The 20,439-nt window shown below is 53.3% G+C and overlaps 8 protein-coding genes across 8 annotated transcripts; 2 read left to right on the top strand and 6 right to left on the bottom strand.

Moving 5' to 3' along the window:
* Nucleotides 1–141: 141 nt before the first annotated feature.
* On the bottom strand, nucleotides 142–1,182 carry J4E79_000201 (uncharacterized protein; the record flags this gene model as incomplete). The annotated part of the gene is made up of 2 exons (XM_049349118.1): nucleotides 142–937; nucleotides 998–1,182. The coding sequence occupies 2 exons, from the start codon at nucleotides 1,180–1,182 to the stop codon at nucleotides 142–144; spliced, it is 981 nt and encodes a 326-aa protein (XP_049215905.1).
* Nucleotides 1,183–1,487: 305 nt separating this feature from the next.
* J4E79_000200 (uncharacterized protein) lies at nucleotides 1,488–2,362 on the bottom strand (the record flags this gene model as incomplete). The annotated part of the gene is made up of 3 exons (XM_049349117.1): nucleotides 1,488–1,785; nucleotides 1,850–2,138; nucleotides 2,344–2,362. 3 exons carry the CDS (start codon nucleotides 2,360–2,362, stop codon nucleotides 1,488–1,490), a joined length of 606 nt encoding a protein of 201 aa, XP_049215904.1.
* A 361-nt stretch (nucleotides 2,363–2,723) lies between these two features.
* Nucleotides 2,724–3,449, top strand: J4E79_000199 (uncharacterized protein; the record flags this gene model as incomplete). The annotated part of the gene is made up of 1 exon (XM_049349116.1): nucleotides 2,724–3,449. The coding sequence occupies one exon, from the start codon at nucleotides 2,724–2,726 to the stop codon at nucleotides 3,447–3,449; it is 726 nt and encodes a 241-aa protein (XP_049215903.1).
* A 489-nt stretch (nucleotides 3,450–3,938) lies between these two features.
* On the top strand, nucleotides 3,939–6,099 carry CRN1 (Coronin-like protein crn1; the record flags this gene model as incomplete). Its single annotated transcript, XM_049349115.1, has 7 exons — nucleotides 3,939–3,972; nucleotides 4,028–4,056; nucleotides 4,113–4,172; nucleotides 4,222–4,364; nucleotides 4,417–4,563; nucleotides 4,610–5,071; nucleotides 5,118–6,099. The coding sequence occupies 7 exons, from the start codon at nucleotides 3,939–3,941 to the stop codon at nucleotides 6,097–6,099; spliced, it is 1,857 nt and encodes a 618-aa protein (XP_049215902.1).
* Nucleotides 6,100–8,201: 2,102 nt separating this feature from the next.
* Nucleotides 8,202–9,209, bottom strand: J4E79_000197 (uncharacterized protein; the record flags this gene model as incomplete). Its single annotated transcript, XM_049349114.1, has 4 exons — nucleotides 8,202–8,627; nucleotides 8,683–8,925; nucleotides 8,977–9,080; nucleotides 9,137–9,209. 4 exons carry the CDS (start codon nucleotides 9,207–9,209, stop codon nucleotides 8,202–8,204), a joined length of 846 nt encoding a protein of 281 aa, XP_049215901.1.
* A 2,892-nt stretch (nucleotides 9,210–12,101) lies between these two features.
* J4E79_000196 (uncharacterized protein) lies at nucleotides 12,102–13,244 on the bottom strand (the record flags this gene model as incomplete). The annotated part of the gene is made up of 3 exons (XM_049349113.1): nucleotides 12,102–12,843; nucleotides 13,052–13,058; nucleotides 13,106–13,244. The coding sequence occupies 3 exons, from the start codon at nucleotides 13,242–13,244 to the stop codon at nucleotides 12,102–12,104; spliced, it is 888 nt and encodes a 295-aa protein (XP_049215900.1).
* Nucleotides 13,245–17,021: 3,777 nt separating this feature from the next.
* On the bottom strand, nucleotides 17,022–17,763 carry J4E79_000195 (uncharacterized protein; the record flags this gene model as incomplete). Its single annotated transcript, XM_049349112.1, has 2 exons — nucleotides 17,022–17,436; nucleotides 17,495–17,763. 2 exons carry the CDS (start codon nucleotides 17,761–17,763, stop codon nucleotides 17,022–17,024), a joined length of 684 nt encoding a protein of 227 aa, XP_049215899.1.
* Nucleotides 17,764–18,587: 824 nt separating this feature from the next.
* Nucleotides 18,588–19,859, bottom strand: J4E79_000194 (uncharacterized protein; the record flags this gene model as incomplete). The annotated part of the gene is made up of 5 exons (XM_049349111.1): nucleotides 18,588–18,704; nucleotides 19,287–19,442; nucleotides 19,495–19,604; nucleotides 19,660–19,749; nucleotides 19,805–19,859. 5 exons carry the CDS (start codon nucleotides 19,857–19,859, stop codon nucleotides 18,588–18,590), a joined length of 528 nt encoding a protein of 175 aa, XP_049215898.1.
* Between the last annotated feature and the right edge of the window lie 580 nt (nucleotides 19,860–20,439).

Raw genomic sequence — 20,439 nt, 5'->3', positions numbered from 1 at the left:
TGACCGGACTGTGGAAAATGACATGGACAACGTAAGGGCTCATACTACTCGAATACCTCAACTGTCAAAAAAGCTAAACGCTCGAATATATGTAAATTGTGCCGAAACCCAGTAAGCCCTCTTACCATGGTAACAAATCCCCTAGGCTGTACTTGCCCAGAGCGCCTTGAACCTCGTACTTCCAGCCACCAAACCACAGGCACCCATCCATCCCAGATTCCAGCCTGGCAAGCCTCCAGTCGTGCTGCTGAAGTGCAGCGCCATGGGCAACCACGCGCTTGCGATAACAAAATCGGTCCACCACCTGTTGTCAAACTTCTTGTCCTCTTCGTCCTGATATTCCGCAATCGCGCGGCCATCGGCAACCATCTGTTGCCTAGTCACCCTCCTGCGGCCCTCGAGCTGCCACTCGCGCATCAAGCGGAGGAAGTCGCACGACACGCCGCCTAGCCAACAGCGGTAGGCATACAGGTATAAACGCGCAGTCGTCGAATCGCCGCGGTTGAGGGTAGAGATGAAGCGGGGCGAGATGACGCCCGAGTCGGCGAGGAGGGAGATGTTCTCTAGGGCTTGGTAGGAGAAGTAGCTGCTCGCCTGCAGCATGGCGATGCGGTGCAGCACGACATCTGTGCCGGCTTTGGGGCCTGAGGCTAGCGAGCGCAACCAGGCGTACAGCGGGAAGAGACCAAACAGCCTCAGCGTTGTGCGCGCTTTCGAGATGAGGACGGCGAGCGCAGCGATGGGCGGCACCGTGCCGTTGTTCAACAGGGTTGCGGCGGAGATCTTTGCATCGTCGCAAGCGGGGCGGATCAGCGTGAGGAGCCGTGTCGCGAAGCTGGAAATGGACGGCGATTTGGTCTGCACGTAGGCGAGGATATAGAGGGAGTAGTTGAATGTGGAGAGGAATGCGGAGAGGCCGCCTGGGGAAGCTAGCAGTCTGCCCTACATTAGCTCATGCCTCTGACCCTCACAACGACACACGCTCGACCTGACGTACTTGTTCAGCCTCAGAATCGTTTGGTCCACTTTCTTGACGCCTGCAAGCAAGTCGGTCCTGTCCAGGTCCCTCGGATCCGCCCTGGGTGCGGCATCCGCTATCTTATCCACCACCTCCTTGACGTCAGGGGTGTCAGTCACATTGGACGCTTCGGGCTGGGTGGGCTTCTCGGTTTCGTCAGACATGGCGAGATTGGTCCGTATATGTAATGATGAGCATGCAGGAGGTCAGGAAGTCTGGGTAGAATGAGGTAAAGGGTTATGCTTCTCCGCACGCAAGCCATGGGGAGCTCATTGCCGCTATCCCCGTGAGCCGAGGCACTGCCGCCAGCGGTGTGCCATCCTCTCAACACCACCTGCATCGTGCTTTTTGACTTGGATCTTTTTGAACTTTGGTTTTTGTTTGCGATACGGGCGCAAATCTACAGACATGGACGCGCTTTGAATCGTATTATGAGCGGGAACCCCCGTCTCTTGCGCTCCGCACTTCATCAAACGCCTTCGACAAACCCCCGGGTTCCACGCCGCTCCACATCCTCTGCATCAAGCCTCTTGATCACATCCTCAATCTCCTCCCAAGCTGCGCGCCCTCGTTCCCCGGATTCGCTCTTTATCGCATCCAGCGTTCGTCTTCGCCGCTCCTTGGGCTCGCTCCTGAGTTGAGTGAGGAACAGGCGTTTCGACTCTTCGAGCTGGGTGCGAGCTTTGTCTAGCACTTGGTCCGTCGGCTTATTGTCTTGCTCAACGTCATTCAATCCACTCTCGAGAAATAGTAGACTGATGCGTGGACTGAGCGTTAGCTTGTTATTCCTCTCACTCTATGGGAAAATAGAGGACTCCCGTCAAAACATACCGCATCTGCGCCAGACTGTATAGCTTCTCTTCTATCTCAGCTCTGTCCCAGGTGCTCCTTGCCTGTCGCCATACCAGATGCCATTTCCCTGTTGCGACATTGCCAGGAAGCTTCCTTGCTATCTCCTTATCCAGATCGTCCAGCCGTTTGAAGAACTCAGTGCTGATAGCATCTCTGCGTTCTATCGACCATGCAAAGTCTCGTAGTCGTGTCGCTTGCGCCTGAACTGCAGCCCAGTCGCTATCACTTTTCACTCGATAGAGCGCAGCTACCTGGTAAAGAGTGCCAGCTATCAGAATGTAAGCGAATGTTAAGATGGAAAGGACGTTGGCGGTAGAAGAGAGTGCGCTGTCGCGACAGTCGCACGTTCTGTAAAGTGATGTCTCCATGGGGTTGATATGAGACACTTCGATGTAGGTCTCACGAACGGCGGAACAGGACTCGAGGAAGGCTGGGGAGTTTCCACTCCTTCGAGCCGTTCCGCGCCATCTTACTTGCGATAGTAGACTGCATACTGGCTTGCGTCGGTGTTGGTTCGGTTGCGGGTAAGTGCCTGCAGCATGCATGTGCTCAGCCATGTCGTCCAAGACTTGGGTTCCCCAGTTCACCTGTCTACGCTTCCGAACGATCCCAGTGTCTCGAACAGTTCCAATATCACACAATGTAGTGAAAGACATCACAGGACATGAGAACGCTCAAAGCCATGCTATTAGCACAGCTAACGTGTTGTGACAAAGACATACTTCAACAATGCCAGCGCAAACACTACGAAAACAAATCACCCACCCGTGGCCTGCCAGGGAAAATCTACATCTTACACGTCGAGATCATCCACCTGAAAAGCCATAATTCGAATCTGCACTAACTGCCGGCCATGGCCATTCCACAGATACAGGGCGCTAAAAGGGCGGGGGCCCCGCTGATAGATGGAGACCAGCACGCACCAGATACTACCAGTGCACCAGAGCAAGCAGTCAAACGAGCCAAAAAGCACCCGTTCGACACCCTCGCGCTCGGAAAGATGGGATACGACTTTAAAATACCAGCGATCATTGCCAGAATCCGTACTAATTCGGCTCAGCCCTTCGACGTGGGCATGGGGTTAGGGGTGATGCTGTACCACATCGTTCCGTTGATATCAACGCACTTGGAAAATCCTATGGAGTTCCACAACAAGGCGCCAACAGCCTTGCAATGGGCAACTGAGTTCGTCGAAGCGGTTGATCAGTATATCGCATACTTGCGTCTTACGGATGGTTGCTCAGAGAAATTTCCTAATGATGCAACCGTCGATCGCAAGAGTCGACGGCCACGGCGCAAATACATGGGGCGGTATACCCACCTCGTCGAGAATGCTTATAAGAACCATGTCCGCGAACAGCTCTGCGACATGTTCCAATCGTGGAGCAAGGTGCAAACGCAGCTCTTCAACAAGGGTATGGATAAAGCTCTCTCGGGAATACAGTGGGTCGTCTACCCGCAAGAAAATGTGGTTCTGGCTGCTGGCGACGACGAGTGGACGATTTGGCTTCGCGGAAGGTGCGAAGAGCTAGGCATGATTGAAGCAAGGGCGGAGAGGAAGGTGTTTGAGGATATTTAGGGACGGGTCTGCCTGAATATGGTTTGAGTGTTTGTTGGTAGTAGCAGTAGACGCAAAGTATTGACCACGGACAGTCGAAGGAAACTAGCACAAGAAGAAATGTGAAAACAGAAGTTGCATTCTCGTGACCTCGGGACCGGCCTCAGGCATCTTGTGCTAAGTCGTTAGTTGGAGATCGTGCTGCGAACATGCGGTTGCTGGGCTGGTGCTGCATAAACAGCTGCAAATTGGTGGATTGCAGGTGGAGTGGTGGAGTGACGAGGGTGACTAGGGACCGTTGGCGAGATTGGAGCGGGCAGAGCGGGCCCACCGCCAAGGCGCCTGCATAGGCATGCTGGGGGCAACTGCGTCCCAGGACTCGAAACACGCGCTCGAAACCGTCGCATTGCCCTCGCACCCACCGCAGCGCCTCTTATAGCCCAACGCCCGAGGCCGGAGAGTCTGTCATTCCTACACTCGCCACCACCCCCGTCACTGCCACCCGCAACAATGGCCGGCCGATTTGTGCGAGCGTCCAAGTACCGTGAGTGTTGATGTCCAACGCCCGCCCAGCCCAACATGCTAACAACGCCTGCCAGGCCACGTCTTTGGCAAGGGCACCAAAAAGGTACGCTCCAATGCCATCCATGGATCTAGCACGCACGTGTACTGACCGTCTTGCAGGAGCAATGCTACGATAACCTCCGCATCTCCAAGAATGCGTGGGACACCAACCTGATCAAGGTCAGCTCTCCCGCACGCGACCCCGTCGTACTTGCGCTCACCCCCCTAGGCCAACCCCGAATACATCTCGGTCAACTGGGAAGCCAGCGGCGGTGGCGCCTTTGCCGTCATCCCCATCAATGAGCGCGGCCGGGCGCCCGACCAGCTCCCTCTCTTCCGCGGCCACACTGCCGCCGTCCTCGACACCGACTGGTATGGTCGCACATGGCATGACAGGGCCGAGTACGACGCTAACCGCGCGCAGGTCTCCCTTCAACGACTCTCTCATTTCCTCGGCCTCTGACGACGGCAAAGTCGGCATCTGGAAGGTGCCCGAGAACTTCACCCTGCACACCGATGCCGAGGAGCCCGCTGATGTCGCGCCTGTCGCCAAGCTGAGCGGCCACATGAGGTACGCCGATGCGCTCGGTCGAGATTCGCATCTAACACTGCCACAGGAAGGTCGGCCATGTCCTCTTCAACACCGCCGCCGAGAACGTCCTCGCCAGCGCGTCTGGCGACTACACCGTAAAGCTCTGGGACGTCGAGGCCGGTCTGCCACAGCTCACGCTCAAGCACAACGACATTGTCCAATCGCTTTCATGGAGCGCCGACGGATCGCTCCTCGTCACCACGAGCCGCGACAAGAAGCTGCGCGTATGGGATGTGCGCCAGGAGAAGCCCGCCCAGGAGGTTCCCGGTCATCCTGGTGCCAAGAACAGCCGCGCTGTGTGGATGGGTGAGACCGACCGTATCGCGACCACTGGCTTCTCGCGCATGAGCGACCGTCAACTCGGTCTCTGGGACCCGCGCAACCCCAAGGAGCCCATTGGCGGCTTCCAGATCCTCGACTCCATCTCCGGTGTCTGCATGCCCTTCTGGGACGACGGTACACAGTGCTTGTACCTCGCCGGCAAGGGGTACGTCTGACCTCCCAATTTTATGGCCATACACTAACTTGCGCAGTGACGGCAACATCCGCTACTACGAATACGAGAACGACAAGTTCGAGTACCTCTCCGAATACAAGTCCGGCGACCCTCAGCGCGGTATCGCCTTCCTTCCCAAGCGGGGTATCAACCTGCACGAGAACGAGGTCCTGCGCTGCTTCAAGACTGTCAACGATGCCTACGTCGAGCCCGTATCATTCATCGTCCCCCGCCGTTCCGAGATGTTCCAGAGTGATATTTACCCGCCTACGACAGGTCTGAAGCCAGGTGTTTCGGCTGCCGATTGGTTCAGCGGAAAGACTGCAATGCCGCCCAAGATTTCACTTGAAAGCGTCTATGAGGGCGAAGCCCCCAAAGAGGTGGAAAACGACTACAAGCCTTCCCAGCCGGCCACCAGTCAGCCATCCCCCGTCAAGGCCGAGCCGCCCAAGCCTGCGCCCGAGCCCATACCTACACCAGTCGCTTCTCGTGGTCCACCACCATCTATGAAGGACAACAAGGATTCTATGGCGTCGGCAGCTTCTAAATTCGCGGACAAGGATGCTTCGGACAACGAGAGCGCGTCGAGCTTCGAAGAGATTCCCAAGCCAGCAGAGCGCCGCACTTTCACTGCTTCCCGCCAGGAAGAGAAGGTTAAGGGCCCCACTATCTCCAAGGAACCTGAGAGCGCCAAGTCCACTCACAGTCCCACACCTGCAGCATCCTCTACACCCACCTCATCTGCTGCACCTGCCTCTTCTACGCCCACTGCGGCCGCTACGACTTCCACACCTAGCGCCGGTGGCCCTGCTTCCGCTCTCCGCGATGCACTAGGCGACATCAAGTCACAGCTTGAGCAGCAAAACAGGGTCATGTCGGACCAGACCGATCAAATCGCACTCCTTCTGCGCGAAGTCTCGATGCTCAAGACCAAGGTTGCCAGCTCCGAGCCCTCGGACCGTGAAAAGGATGAGCGCATCAGGCAGTTAGAGCTCGAGCTTGAGGAAGCCAGGTCTTGAACATGAGGACCTTAAGTTTCTCATGCTTGGTGCTGACGCTGTTAGAAAACTGAACGAGGACTATATGTATCTGATCACTCATCAGGGTGTTGCAAAGAAATCGTCGTTTGGATAAGATCTCAGGGATATGAGTGGCATTATCCGGCTGGCGAGCTGTTGGTAGGGGCCGATGTACGATGATTGGGGGCTGTTCTGTGTATGCGTATCGTTTGTCTGTCGAACTTGCTTTCGTTAGCAAGGTGTTTGGGTTAGCGGCATTGTATGGCACAAAATTCATTACTTCTAGTTTAGTGACTATTTTTCCGCGGCCTCGACATCTGGACATCCGCTGAAAATGTACGCGCAATTTCTAGCAATCCTGTTGTTGGTTGACTCAGCAACATGGTCGCCATAACTAACGCTCCGGACCTCCTAATCTTGCACTCTCCAGGGCTTGCCTTCTTCTTCCCACCGTTAATTCTCCCTAACCATCTCGTCTCAATCTTCACACGTGGCGCGTTGCCAAGCCTGCCAACGTACGCAGACCGACTGCACCGAATTTATTGTTACCTCCATACAGAGCTCAACCGTCCCTGTGCTTCGCGCCCGTCCACGGCTCACCATGGCAGCGTATATCAACCTTGACTTGCAAGGTACGTTACCAGTACAATATTATACACGGTCTGTTCTTCTAACGTAGAACGAGGGGCCTTCTATTTTGCCGGACATCGTTCTGCCGAAGATGACGCCATGCTGCAACTATTTTCGAGCAGGCTTGCGGGCGTAGCAAGAGGTGCGTAGTACCATCATCGCCCGGCATAGACGGCAAAAAGTGCTCATAGACGTAGAATCTACTTTTGATGTTTTGTACTCGCAGGTTGCCCGGGATTGGCAACAGCGGGACGACCTCCTCACACCCTTCAACGACCGCCGATGGAGTCACGTTAGAGCGGTCTGGACCTTTGACCTTGATCGCGATATTCTGCGATTGGACCAGACAGATCGCAACCTTTGGGTTCCTCTCGACCTTGTTCGCCAGCGTTCCATAACCATTTCCGATTTCGAGCCTTGCGAACCACCGCCGACACTTACCAAACATGCCTTGCAATCCGTTTACTCAGCACGCCGCCCAGTGGTGTTCTGGAAAATGAGACGCAAGAACATCGACCTGCCGCGCCTACAGCGGCGCAAGGCTTTCGTCTCTAGGATACTTGCCGACTTTGCATTTCAGTGGAGGCATGTCCTTTGCGGTCGTTACAACAACTCTACGTTCCGGAGGCTTGCCACTGCTGTTGTCAGGATTGTTGCCCTGGACTTTGCCGTCGAAGAAGCAACGCTCGCACACCAAGCCATTGGCCGCTACCTGGTCTGGATAGACAATCTCCCAGAGTGGGACTTTGCAAGTGGACACATTGTTAGGGTCGGTGGAACGGCCATCGTCATATGCCAGCATACTCCGCACGCGGTCACGCTGATTCGAAATGATTTCAGGAAGCAGATTGTGTCCACTCCTGGTTCGGCGGAAAGAACTTCCACTTACCTCATACTCTCGGTGCGAGAACTTATTCTGTTTCGGATAAGCAGGGATTTCGAAAAATATACGGAGTCCATGCGTCTATTTGACGGGGTGCATCCTCCATCTGGAGAAGCTATCGAGCTCCTTCTCCAAGCCACGCAGACCAGCCCCACTATGGCTCCTCTTCGCAAGCTCCCTGTTGAGCTACAGGATGCGATCATTGACAAGGTATCAGAGGAACCAATTGAGAGCGCCAGGGTTGGCTGCTTACTTGATGCTGGATCTGTTTTTACGTGGAGATACAACGACCGGAATATTGAAAGACAAGTCAGCCATCTGTCTAGGACGCCTTTGTCACATATTTACTTCGGTGGCTACCCTAGTGGTATAGCATATAAGTAAACGTGTTCAAAATGTCCGTTGTCAGATATCAATCTGATCTATTAATCCATCGCACAGTAGGAAGCTTGTCGGTTATATTGATCATCCACGGATCATGAACCGTACCCGTAGTAAAGTGATAGTTGCAAAAGAGTCAGACCTTCCTAACTAATGATACACCCACAACATCTCAACGCAACAACGTGAACCTTGATCGAGACGTGCCTCAACCAACCTGCATCCCACCCGGCAACGCCGTCAGCCAACCATCAATATTCTCGCCAACCATATTCTTTACATTGCACTTATTCTGCGTCGCAATATTCTGCTTCTTCAGCGTCGGCGCTGACACATAGTTATTCCCATCCATAGCCTTCTGCAGCGAATCGTCCTTCCAGCCGAACAGGTAGTCCGCATGCGTCGAGAAGCCAGTCGCGTCGCCGCTAGACCAGACAAAAGGCTGGCTACCATCGCTTGGCCAGTCGGCCTTGTTGTTAAACTGCTTCGTGTCCCAGACCGTCTCTAGCAAGATCTGGGGCAGGCGGACGGGGTGTGAAGATGGACACGCGCCGCCATTTTCAAATGTACCCGTCGCGGGATACGAGACGTGTTCGCGGTGGTTTGGTGAGTCGAGGTTCACGCCGTCCCAGCACTGGAAGCAGTCAGTACTTACATGCAACGTGCAATTACAAAGTCGGAACTCTTACAGTTGGAAACCTATGGTTAATCATGATGCCGGCCGGGCAAGGCTGCTTCGGAAATTCGAGTGTCTCAGGCTCCCGGGTACCCTCGTTTTGCATGCAGATATATGTCAACTGTCGAAAGTCGCGCGCTTCCTCGCGAGAACGGTACGAGACGTCGCCGATCAGCATGCGGAAACCGGGCTTGAAGGCTGTTACTTTTGTGGTTTGCGAGGTGCTGAAGAGGGCGTCGGTCATGTAGTATACAACCTGCATGCATGTTAGGCGTTGGCTGTGATGGGGTGAGAAGAAGGTCCCTACCATGCCGCCGTTGGTACCTTCCATGCCTTGTTGCGCTCGTTGGGGTACGCGTTTGAAGGTGCCGTTCTTGGCTTTGAAGTACACGACTGCGGTCCAGTAGTTGCCTACAATCGTCTCATTAGCGTCTCTCCGTCATCTGGAACAATGTTGTTGTCCTCACTCAAGTCTTCGGAAAACTCGCACGTGGTGCATGTCGATTGTGTCGCCAGATCATGGCCTTTGGCTGGATCCATAGTGACGTTAAAGGAGTTCTGATGGTGTCAGCAGTAGAATGCTTGTTTGGAGAAGGGCTTTCTTACACCTCCGATGATCTGATGAAGATGTGGCGAGGGATTCGAGCCTGGGTTCACCAACGGGTCAAGTCTCTGTACTGTCAACTGCGCGCAGCCAAAGCGCAAAAGCCCTGCCTTCGCAGTCGCGACTAACCCGAAGGCAATGGCGAAGATGTGTAGTTTCATGTCGTTACGTCCCTGTGGTCTCCAGCGTTCCGGTGTTATCGACAGCTACCAAACAGCAGTTTGCAGCCCATGGCAAGTCGATCCTTCATACTATGGGTGCCACAACTTGTTGTCCAGGAGACTACTAACTGCCGTCTTTCACGAGCATCGATGCGAAGAGCCGAAGGCCAGGGTAATGTAAGCTAATATCGCGTAGCGAATGCGAGCTCAGATGCCAAGGAAGATCGAACGTCGTCATTCCATGAAGGAGGTCATTCGTCTGAAGCCTTCAAATGAGCAGACGCCTGGAATGAGTGTTCTCTAGAGTGGTCGAAGGACAAGAGCTGAAAAGGTGCACGACGCGGGACGATCCGTCCGATGCCTACGGAGACTGCAGCTGACCGTGGGTGTAACCAGCATTCCTTCTCCTCCAAGACACCGCAAGCTGCATGGTACTTCCAATTATATTGTTCCAAGCAACCGGCACGAGTTGCAATCGGATAAATAAGTCCGGGATTCTCTGTGCCAGTGACGTCCGATAACAGATACCTAGGTAGTTGAGCAGAGCAAAGCGGCACCACACAACGACAAACACTTCCCAACCAAGCATTCTCACCTTTTTCGATCACCCAAACCCGTCATGATGCTCTTTCTCGCCGTTCTGGCAACTCTTCTCGCTCTCAGCGCCGCCCAAACATACCCAGAGTGCACTGCCGAAGTCGCACGGAGCGACGACTGCGCCGCGGTCATCAACGCAAACGCCTGCTACAACAAGTTTCGGTGGAATGCTCAGACATTGACATGTATAGATGGAAATGATAACTCGGTAAAACAAAAGAAGGTAAGGCATTCAACGGCTGACGATGGAGATTATGGCGCTGACCACGGCGGTGCATGACAGGTGTGCGCTTGTTGCAGCTGTGTCGGAAAAGTCATGTGTGACTGGGCGACAAAGCAAAAGTATTGTTGAGATATTGGATATTACTCGGGTTGCGTTGAGGCGTAGGTAGTGAAGGATGCTTAGAATTATTATCCAGTCCTCATACCTAGGTACATTTGGGCACATTGACTTCCAAGGTTTCCTATGACTGTCGCATGATCAGCACTCTTTGGGTACTAAGACAGTAGCTCGAACCAAGATCGGGCTCTAGGCTGTGTTAAAGTCGTACTCTACTTTCGTTGAAGACAATAGCATGAAGGTATAACTGTCGTTTCCGGCTTCTGTCCTGACTCAAGTAACGCGCGCAACCCCAAGCATACCCAGGTAACACTTGCTGACCGCCTGGCCGCCTGGCCGCCTGGCTTCCTGCACGACAACGAAAAATATACGATACCTATCATTGTGCTGCTAGGGATAGCTACAACATGTCTCATATCCTGCAAGAACACAAATCAGATATTGAAGTGTTGTAGAGCTAGAAGTATACCTAGGTACATATTCTTGGAAGCCATCTAGTTGTTGAGATTGAATAGCGTGTATGCAGCAAATGCGATTAGGAATTATTGATACGTAGCCACATTCAGTGATGCTCTAGTATGCGTTGCGAGAGCTGAATACGATCTGTAAGGGGTTCATGCGCCTTGCGATATCTGCATCATTGCGGCACGGGAGCCTTGGCAAGGCTGACAGCTACCGCAACCAGCCGCCTAGTGATTAAGGGGTCATTAAGCTTTCTGTTGAAATAGTTCTTGCTTCTGTACTTCGTCTCCGCCAGCTCTACGATGAAGGCGTTCTTATGCCTGTCGTACCTAGCGGCGTCTGTTTTGGCCGAGTTCACAAACCCTAACTGGATTAACGGGAAGAAATTTTGGTCCAAAGGGGAGGAGATAACTATCCGATGGGACGACAATTGGCCGAATTGGGGTGATGGGCCCGTCGGCGACGAGTCTCTCCTTGATCTCTGGATTACAGGCTATGCCAACGACGCATTTGTACGAAAACTATTTGGTACGCTGTAATCGACGTTGTTCATCCCGCCGCCCCTAGAAACTAATCGATATTCGCAATAGAACTGGATACGACCGATGTGCGGCAAGGTGGGCAGTGGAACTGGACGGTCGATGTTCCCGACGATCGCGCCAACGGCAGTAATCATGTGTTTCGATGGAAAGAGCATCGCGACGATGATGTATGGGATAACTATTCGTGGGGATATCGGAGCATGATGTTTGCGGTATCCAAAGCTGTTGAGCCTTCTTCATCGTTATCCAGGACCACAACCACATCGAACTCAGGAGCAGAGTCTACGGCTATCTCGAACAGCATGACCACTTCGGACCACAACCTGTCCAACCCACCCAGTGGAATTCCAACCCCCGAGAATACTCCGTCAGGCAACGATAGAGCTCCGCGCGGTACAAGTCCAGGTGTGATTGCAGGTGCGGTAGTTGGTAGTCTGGTCGGTCTCTTGGCTATTGTCGCGGCTTTCGTTCTGGGTCTAAAAAGAGGGAAGACAAGGGAGAAGGGAAAAGCGATCACCGATGACTCTGGCGATAGGGCGCAAAAGGATACGCCTGCTTCTGCGACAGCAACGCCAGCACCGATTGAGCATAACAAAGGGCGCTACAAGACGAGCGATTTGCCCGAGTGGGTTGCATCGAGATGATTTGGGACTGGAAGATTTGCCTGTCGCCAAAATGATAAGAATATTCGGATGTGTGCGTACATAGTCCCACTCTCAGCAAGTCTCACCAGATAGTGTATCCCCCATCCACGATAATCTCGCTACCCGTGACGTAGCTGCTAGCATCACTGACCAACCAGACGGCCGCACCGCGGAATTCCTCTGGCTTGGCGATCCTCTTCATGGGAATATCCTTCAACCACTCTTTGCTCAGCTTCTCCATCTCTTCCCCCTCGTTAGCCTCGGTCTGGATGTATCCCGGGCTCAGTGCGTTGACGCGAATGCCGTGCGGCGCCCACTCTGACGCCAGTGACTTCATGAGATGGGCCGATGCAGCCTTGGAAGCGTTGTATGCCGACTGCTTCTGCGGGCGGTTGACAATGGAGCCGGACATTGATGAGACGATCAGAATGCGGCCGTCGACCTTGTTGTCGATCCACCATTTACCCGCTGTGCGAGAGAAGAGGAAGGTTCCAGTCAGATTGACGTCGATCATTCGTTTGAAGTCTTCGAATGGGTAGTCCTCGGCTGGTGCGCCACCAGTAATACCAGCATTAGTAACGAGGATATCGACGGTCCCAAAGTCTTTGACGATATTTTCCCACGTAGACTTGACGCCTTCCTCGGACGATGTGTCGCACTCGTAGCCATGCACCTTCGGGGGTGGCAGGCCCTGATTCTTAGCTTCTTCAACGAGGGCACTGGCTGATCTGTCGGCACCTTCTTGCTTAAGGTCTACAATGGTTTTATGGGCGCCGGAAAGGGCGAAGGCGGCGAGGATATGCTGACCAAGACCTTGAGAAGCACTGTATGGCATATTAGCTTGATTGCAACTGTGTTTGATGTCTCGTGAGAGGGACACCAGGGGTAGCTAGGACCCGTGTCGCATTCTGCTGCATACACACTAGTAAATGTTGACAATTGAATACTTTTGAAGATGATGTATGCTTCTACGCAGGAAAAATCTGCGACACGGATCGTAGCCATCCATGGCGCGGGTTGGTGGTCTCATACCCGGTAACTATAGCAAGTTAGTTAGCTTGTCAAGAGACGCTCTTGACTACCTACCAACAGCGACCTTGCCCTCAAGCGAGAAGTCAGGCAAAGACCTGCGCTGTGTGTGAGCAAAGCGAACAGTAGGTCTCAACAGATGCGAAAGCGTCTTCGAAGTCCTCAGGATAGCATCGCGGGCGACATACGGGGGCATTTTGAATGTTTGCTCTTGTGATATGAGTAAGTGGGGGGTGAAATCTGGTGTCTGAAAAGCGTGGAGCCGTATGCTGTGAGACTGGAAGAGCCCGTGAGGCTCTTTTGATTGTTGCAACGTTTACCAGGTACGCTCTTGTGATGGAGGAATTACGTCACTTTTGCGTACACCTGTGCTCAACCGAGTCATGACCCAAATGGTGTTGCCTCGCGGTCGACAAAAGTATGAACAGGCATAAAATTGATGTAACGAGGCTATGAGGTATGGCGATATCGTTGCAGGTCAGATGGGAGTTGATGAGGTAGTGATTCGAGAGCACAGTAATTGGGCTCAAGCCAAAAGAAAACAGTGGCTATATTGAACGGTTTGTAGCAAGCCTGGCTATGATGATGTCCGCTAGCTGACAGCACCTAGGCGTCCTTCAAGAAGTCGATCGTAACATTTTGACCAAGTATGAGGTGTCCTCGCCCTACATGACTGTGCACCAGCAGGACTCGTCGCAACCGCAGCAGTCGCACGACTCGCCGCACTTCGGGGCTGGCGAGGGCTTGATGATAGTCGAGATGGAAGAGGCGACACTGGCAGGCATCTTGATGGTATTCGTGTGGAGGTGATACTGAACGGAGTGTTAGTCATGTAGCTGGTAGCATGCCTGGGCCACTTACTGTGATAGTCTTGTTGGATGTGAAGAGAACTGTGAGCCCAAGAGCCAGACGTGCTGTATTTGTGGGTGGGTGCGGTGGGTGAAATTCGTAGATAGCGATGTCAAAAGGTGGTGGGAAGTGAATGTTCCTCTTCGCGGATGTCCACGACCCTTTATATCACTAGGCAGGTCAGCAGGCGTGACAGTCTCCCCCAGCTCGATAAGTCCAGGATAGTAGCCTCCGTCATTGTGGCCTGCGCGCCTTGTCATTCGACCTCGCCAGTGGCACACATCAAGCCCTGACCCTCAGGCATGCATGCCCATGTTTCAACGTCTGCCAGTTGTCAGGCCTGGAACTGGTCGCTCGGCCCTGCTGCACCGCCTCACCGACGCCGCTATCTCTCGAGCAAACCCAAGATGCAAGTCCGGACGGTGTGACAGATGAAAACGGCCGCGGCTGGGGTGGCTCAGCTTGCTCAAGGTCATGTCTCATTGGTTCTGATTGGTGTCACGTAGACGTTTGTCGTAACAATCTGCATTAGAGCATGCCAACCCTTGCGAGGTGCATGCACTGATTGCGTGGCTAAGCTCAACTAAGCTTTGTGGCGCCAATAAATCCCTCACAAAATCAAGGAACAAGCTTTGCCAAGCGGCAGCTGAGAGCTTGGCTGTGAATGTGTCGTGACGGGCTTTGTGGATCGGTTCGTCTGCAAGTCAAGTTTAGACACTCGGCTGTGCCACAATCGACGTGGTGCATGTCGTCGTGTTGCAGTGGCTGCGTACCCGTTGGACATGGCGCTGAGGTTCGGCTGAGGCCACGCGTCGTAGCGGTGTCTCGGGTGGTGCTTATACGCGCTCAACTCTGCGGGCCGATATTAGAGACGCGTACAGTCATGGGAGGGTAAAACTACGAATCAGTTGTAGAGCGTATATCGCTTCGCGCACATGGTGCGCATCGTTACGAAGTCATGATGAGGGATTTGAGAGGTTGGTGGAGCTGCGATTGAGGCTTCCCCAGCTTCCGGCGATCGCGCCGACTGGCACTAAGAGCGCCCACTGACGTCCCTGACAACTCAACCTCTCCTTTACAACCCCATCGGCACATCCTCTCTGTCCAGCCCACACCATTCGACGCTCCTGAACCACAAGGCTTGTTGTATATCCACATCTAAACTGTCCTGTGAGCTCTCGACTCTGTTCTTCCCTTCGAAGTACCCCTCCTGCCCATCAAATCTGTCGGCTACTGCCACATCTACGAAGGCGATTGCAGCTTGCTCGACGGTCACCAATCGAGGCTGGAAGTAGCCAATCAACGGCAACAACCAAGTCACGACCGTAGCCATGATTTGAATTGTTCGCGGAACGTGCGGCTGGTGGAACGCCCGCGATGTAATCAGATCCAGAGGATCCACCGCAACCGCGCGGATGGACTCTACATCTTTCTTCTGATGAAACAGTTAGGCTGCAAGCCAAGCAGGGTCTTCGAAAACGGGAGACTTACTGCTTTCAGGCGACGATTGAGCTCGTACATCACCATGATGGAGACCAACTTGCTCACAGCATATCTTTGGAAGCCTCGACCCAACTCTTCGCCTTTCTTATCAGGTTCTGGATGAACCAATAGTTCCAAATCGTTTGGGATATGAGTTGGATATCCCTTGACGAGGCTTGCTTCCTCCGGTCGATGTGCGCCGCTGCCCGAAAAGACGATACGGCCATGGACTGGGTCCATGGCACTTATGAGCCTGCAACACAAAGCAAAATGTGCAAGATGGTTGACCGCAATCGACATTTCGTATCCGTCTTTCGAATACTTCGGCCCGCCGGACAAATTCCATGTCATCGCATTGCAGATAATCGACCGGATGGGTGGAAGCTGCTTGCCCTCAATCTCAACAAGGAGCGCTCTGCTGAATACCCGAACGTTTTCCAGCGAGGAGAGATCGAGCTTTCTTATAGACACTTGTCCGTCGGGGTGCTGGGCTACAAGTCGACGAAGTTTTAGCGTGTTTGCATCTTTCTCTGAATTGTCTCGGACGGTAAGAACCAGGTTGAAGGATGGGTATGCTTCCAACAGGTACTTGACTGATGGTAAAGCTAGCGAACCGTTCGCGCCGGTGATTAGGACTGTGCCTGCCATGATGCGCGTAGAAACAAGCGGATGAGAGGAGTGTTCTGGATGCGAAAGAGGCTTTGCAAGAGGGCGCGTCGAAGGAGTCTTCGTTGTTCTTATCTACCCCTTGGGCGCGGTTGCTGACAGGCGAATACGCCCCGTCGTATACCTCGATGCCGGCCTACCGTCTCGGAGCCATCAGTATATACGTAGTCGTCCCGGCATGGGATCTCTCTCCCAAATCCAGCAGGCTTAAATGTTCGTGACTGTGTACGTGCAAACAGTCATGGTATCATGTACACTACGAGTGCGGTTCTCTCAACCCTCACAATCGGTGGTGGTGTGGCCCAGGGCATGTGCGTTCGCTAGTCGCGCCGCCCCTCAACGGCACCTTTGTAACTCCATGGCGCGCATCCTTCCACTTTATGCATGGGCCACGGGCTAGGCAACACCTCTGGTCGCGGAGAGTCACCACATGCAAGAGGAGAAATTGAACTGCTCCGCAGACTACACCAGGATATCGCAAGCACACTAGAAAAGTCGGTGGTAAGGTAGGCTCCTCGGTGCACATTTTCCCCCTAGGTTGACGTGGATGTGTCGCATTGCGGCCGACCCCCGAGCACGAAGGATCAAAATGTCTATTTGGCGACAGCAACCGGCTCCACTTTGCTACTCGTTCCCTTTTGGATACGACCCCGCATATCGTACGATCTGAGCAGTGCAACCCAGGGTCTTTCTCCCGCAACCAAGTGTAGCCGGTCGCATAAGTCGGTCATTCAGTATGTATACTCACTGATGACACAGCAAGCTATGTAGAAACTGTATTCGTGATAATTTCTACGGATTATTGGAGTGATTTCTGGCCTGCGGAGCAAGGCTAGAGGAAGCGTAAAGGAATCAAGCGGATTATCCAGGTTCCCTCTATCCCGAGAGATGACACACGCACGATTGAGACTATAAGAATGCGTTCACGTTCTACGGCTCCACAAGTTTAGGCTAGTCATGAGCCAACTCTCACCAACTAAGTTACAGTGATGCTGCTACTTCCACTTGGCAGCAGCGTCCCGTTCGCAAATCCCTCCGTACAAAGAATCATATAGTCGTGACCGCCCAACCTCATCCCAGCCTTGTTCCACGCGTCAAAATGCTTCTGCGTAGTGATTGTACCGCCAACCCTTTTCTCTGTTCTCACCGACCAGAACTGTGTAAAGGTACGAGTCCCCTCAATAGACGGTTTGTTTACGCGCTGGCTAGTGTACAGATCGTAGGTGCCTTCTTCAAAAGTGAAGTTGCCTTTGCGCGTCCAAGGCTCACCTGGGGCGAGGACGTCGTACGACTCGATGATGTAGTATTCGATGAGAGGGTTGCGCGTCCAGCCATAGAGGGCGAGGTAACCAGGACCCTTGGCGTCGTATGTACCCGAGTATTTGACTGTCCTAGTGCGATCCATTAGTACAGCTCTCGAAATCGTCTTGGACCCGTTGCTGCTCTTACCTCGAACCCCCAGGCTTGAAACCTGTGCCAGCAACGAAGCCACCACCAGACTGTCCTGACCAGTTGCACGTGTACTTTCCGCCACCTTGTTGGTTGCAACGGAACGAGCCACCTCCTTCGGACCAAAAGGAGTAGTAGCCACCTTGACGGGCTTCGAGCTGCTTCCCAACTGTGTCATGATTGATGAATGAGGCAATACCGCTCGGTGCAGTGAGAGCGAGACGCAGACTGCCTAGCACGGCGGCGGCAAAGACCGCGAAAGAGACCATGATGCTGGAGCTGATGAGTAGATAGGAGAAAGTATCTGACCACCAGGCCCGGCGGTCTGTATCTATAATATACCTACCTTGCATGTAGGGGCCCAGCATGGAAGTCTTGGTATCAAGTGCGCGTGATTCTTCGCGCCTGTTTCTTGTTAATCAGCTAGTTGCGAGATCGCCTGGGGCTCACTGACAGCAGCGTATGCCAAGGACAGACCCGCCTCTTCCAGCAAGAAACATACTCTGCCAAGACTGGGGTGCGTCTTCGTCAATATGTCCGATACTGCTGTGCCGGCTGTTCACTACCGAGCCAGGGCTGGTGCTTTGGCCCTCAGCAGCCGTAACCACCAGACGTCGATCTGCATTGATTTGGACTTTTCATCTGCCGGTAGCATTTGATACGACGATGCACAGATGGTCGAAATGACAGTCACCTGTCACCAATTGCGGGCGATGATCGTCGAGCGGACACGTTGTTAATCAGGGAAAAGAGCATGTGGGGTATGGTATGCGATGAGGATGTTTCCACAGAACTTTGGCCGGACGCTTCGATACCGTACCGACTTCGTTACGGTTCAGGACATAGCTGATTATGGAGCGGGCAGTCTGATTACAGTGTCGGAGCGATGGGAAAAGGCGCGATGCGGAAACAGGAGACGCGAGCAAGCTTGTTCAAATCGAGTTTAGCGTATTGTCTTAGCTGATCGCCAGGGCACCCGTGAACCTGCTGCAATCTATGAACACGAACCAGACACGCCGTGCCTGCGACATCCCCGCTCTAAGCCTGGCCGCCACATACGCAAAAGACCATACCATAATCAGTAGGTACCGAGCTAGACCTCCATCTCGTACCCCGGCAGATGATCGAGCCACCCATCCACCTCTTCGTCGACGGAGCTATCAACCGCGCAAGCGTTCATCTCCTCCACAGTCTGAGTCTTCAGCACACCCTGAATACCCGGACTTCCACAATTATGGAACATGCAACTATCGTTCATTACTCGCTGCAAGCTGTCCCCCTTCCACCCAAACACGTAGTCAGCATGAGTACCGTAGCCCTTGCTATCGGAATAACTCCACACAAACGGCTGCGAACCATCGGTTGGCCACATGTCGGCGAAGGCAGTTGTATTCCACATTGTTTCGTATGCTAGTTGAGGCATCTTGATGGGATGCGATGCAGGGCACGGGTCCGCCGGGCGGAAGCCGCCTCGTGTCGTCGAGAACATGTGGGATTGATCTAAAGATTGGCGTACGAAGTCAGTTTTTATCTCACAGACAGTTCGCACAGGGAGATTACTGACGGTCGGGAGAGTCAAGGTCGACTCCGTTCCAGCAAGAGGGAAAATGGCTACACATGAAAGACGCAATTAGTAGGTTTCGTGGAGAAAGGAACGAGTTTCTCTTGGGAAGATACGCGTTGCCCGCAAGTGCGTAGCACCTGTTTGCAAGAGTATGCTAACATCGCAGGGAGACTTACTGCCATGCTTTCAGTACCCTGATCATAATGTCTGCTAAGGATCATTGCTTACCTGGATCGCCATGATACCTGCAGGGCAGTGCTCTTTCGGGAAGTCAGGAGTCTCATAACCTCTAGTGAGGATGGTTTGCAAGCACGTGTATGCCAGGCCCTTCTTTGTGCCGTTGAGTGTGTTTGTTGACGGGTTACCAACGGTCATGCGGAAGCCCTTGACCCAATTAATCGCTCGTTTCATCGACGGCCGAGATAGCATCACTCACCGGCGGAAAAGCTTTCACGGGATTGTCGAGGTCTGAGCTTTCGAAGTCTTTCTGGGTGTAGTATACCGTCATACCTCCCTTGATGTGGTCCGCATCTTGACCATCGAATCCTGTTAAGGTTTAGCCTTTCAATGTGCTCCAGTGTAGGCAATGTCGTCGGAATACCTAGCTGAGCGTTTGGATAGATTGGAACGCGTTTGTATGAGCCGTTTTGGTGTTTGAAGTACATCGCCGCGGTCCAGTAGTTGGAGAAGTCTACATTCAATGTCAGCGATTGTAAAGAAACTGGAGTGAGGAACGCATGACGTACCTTCAGTGTATGCGCATGTTGTGCAGCTGCCCTGTTCCCCAATATCACCGGCCATCGTAGCGTTGAAAGCATTACCGCCTGCGGAAACGTCAATGAGAGAACCAGAGGCTGTATCGTAAGTCCAGCCTACCGACGATCTGGTGTACCTTTGCAGTTGTGTTAGTATATGGTCACCACTACGATCATAACACTAACATGAGACGAGGGTACACGACCAGGCTCGACTAACGGGTCCAGGCGCTGGATAGAAACACTGCTGCAACCAAAGCGGATCGCAGCTTGCACCGCGACAACTTGGAAAAGGAGCAAATGTAAATTCATGTTGTTGTAGATATCTGTGTCTGATCTGGTAATTATAATGTCTCAGTGTTGATGTACTGCGATGGGAATGGTTCGGAGTGGGTTTTGGAGGAGTATGTCCCACCGAGACAGATACATGCCGCTCTAGAAAATCCGTTGAGAAGTTCTCGCATCGATGTATCCGATTCGCAGATGAAAATGGTTCCAGCGCGCGACTGCCGGTGGGCAGCGCCAAGTCGTTGATGTTGCTCTTTATATGCGCCGTCCTGTCGGGAAGGTGAATGTGGGGCATATTGATGGGATGATGCGACTGACTCTTTATCCCCAATATGTTG

The sequence above is a fragment of the Alternaria viburni genome (genome assembly GCF_023758015.1).
Source record: "Alternaria viburni strain BMP 2772 chromosome Unknown scaffold_1, whole genome shotgun sequence".
Classification (NCBI taxonomy): Eukaryota; Fungi; Ascomycota; class Dothideomycetes; order Pleosporales; family Pleosporaceae; genus Alternaria; species Alternaria viburni.
This window is presented reverse-complemented; position numbering and strand designations above follow the sequence as displayed.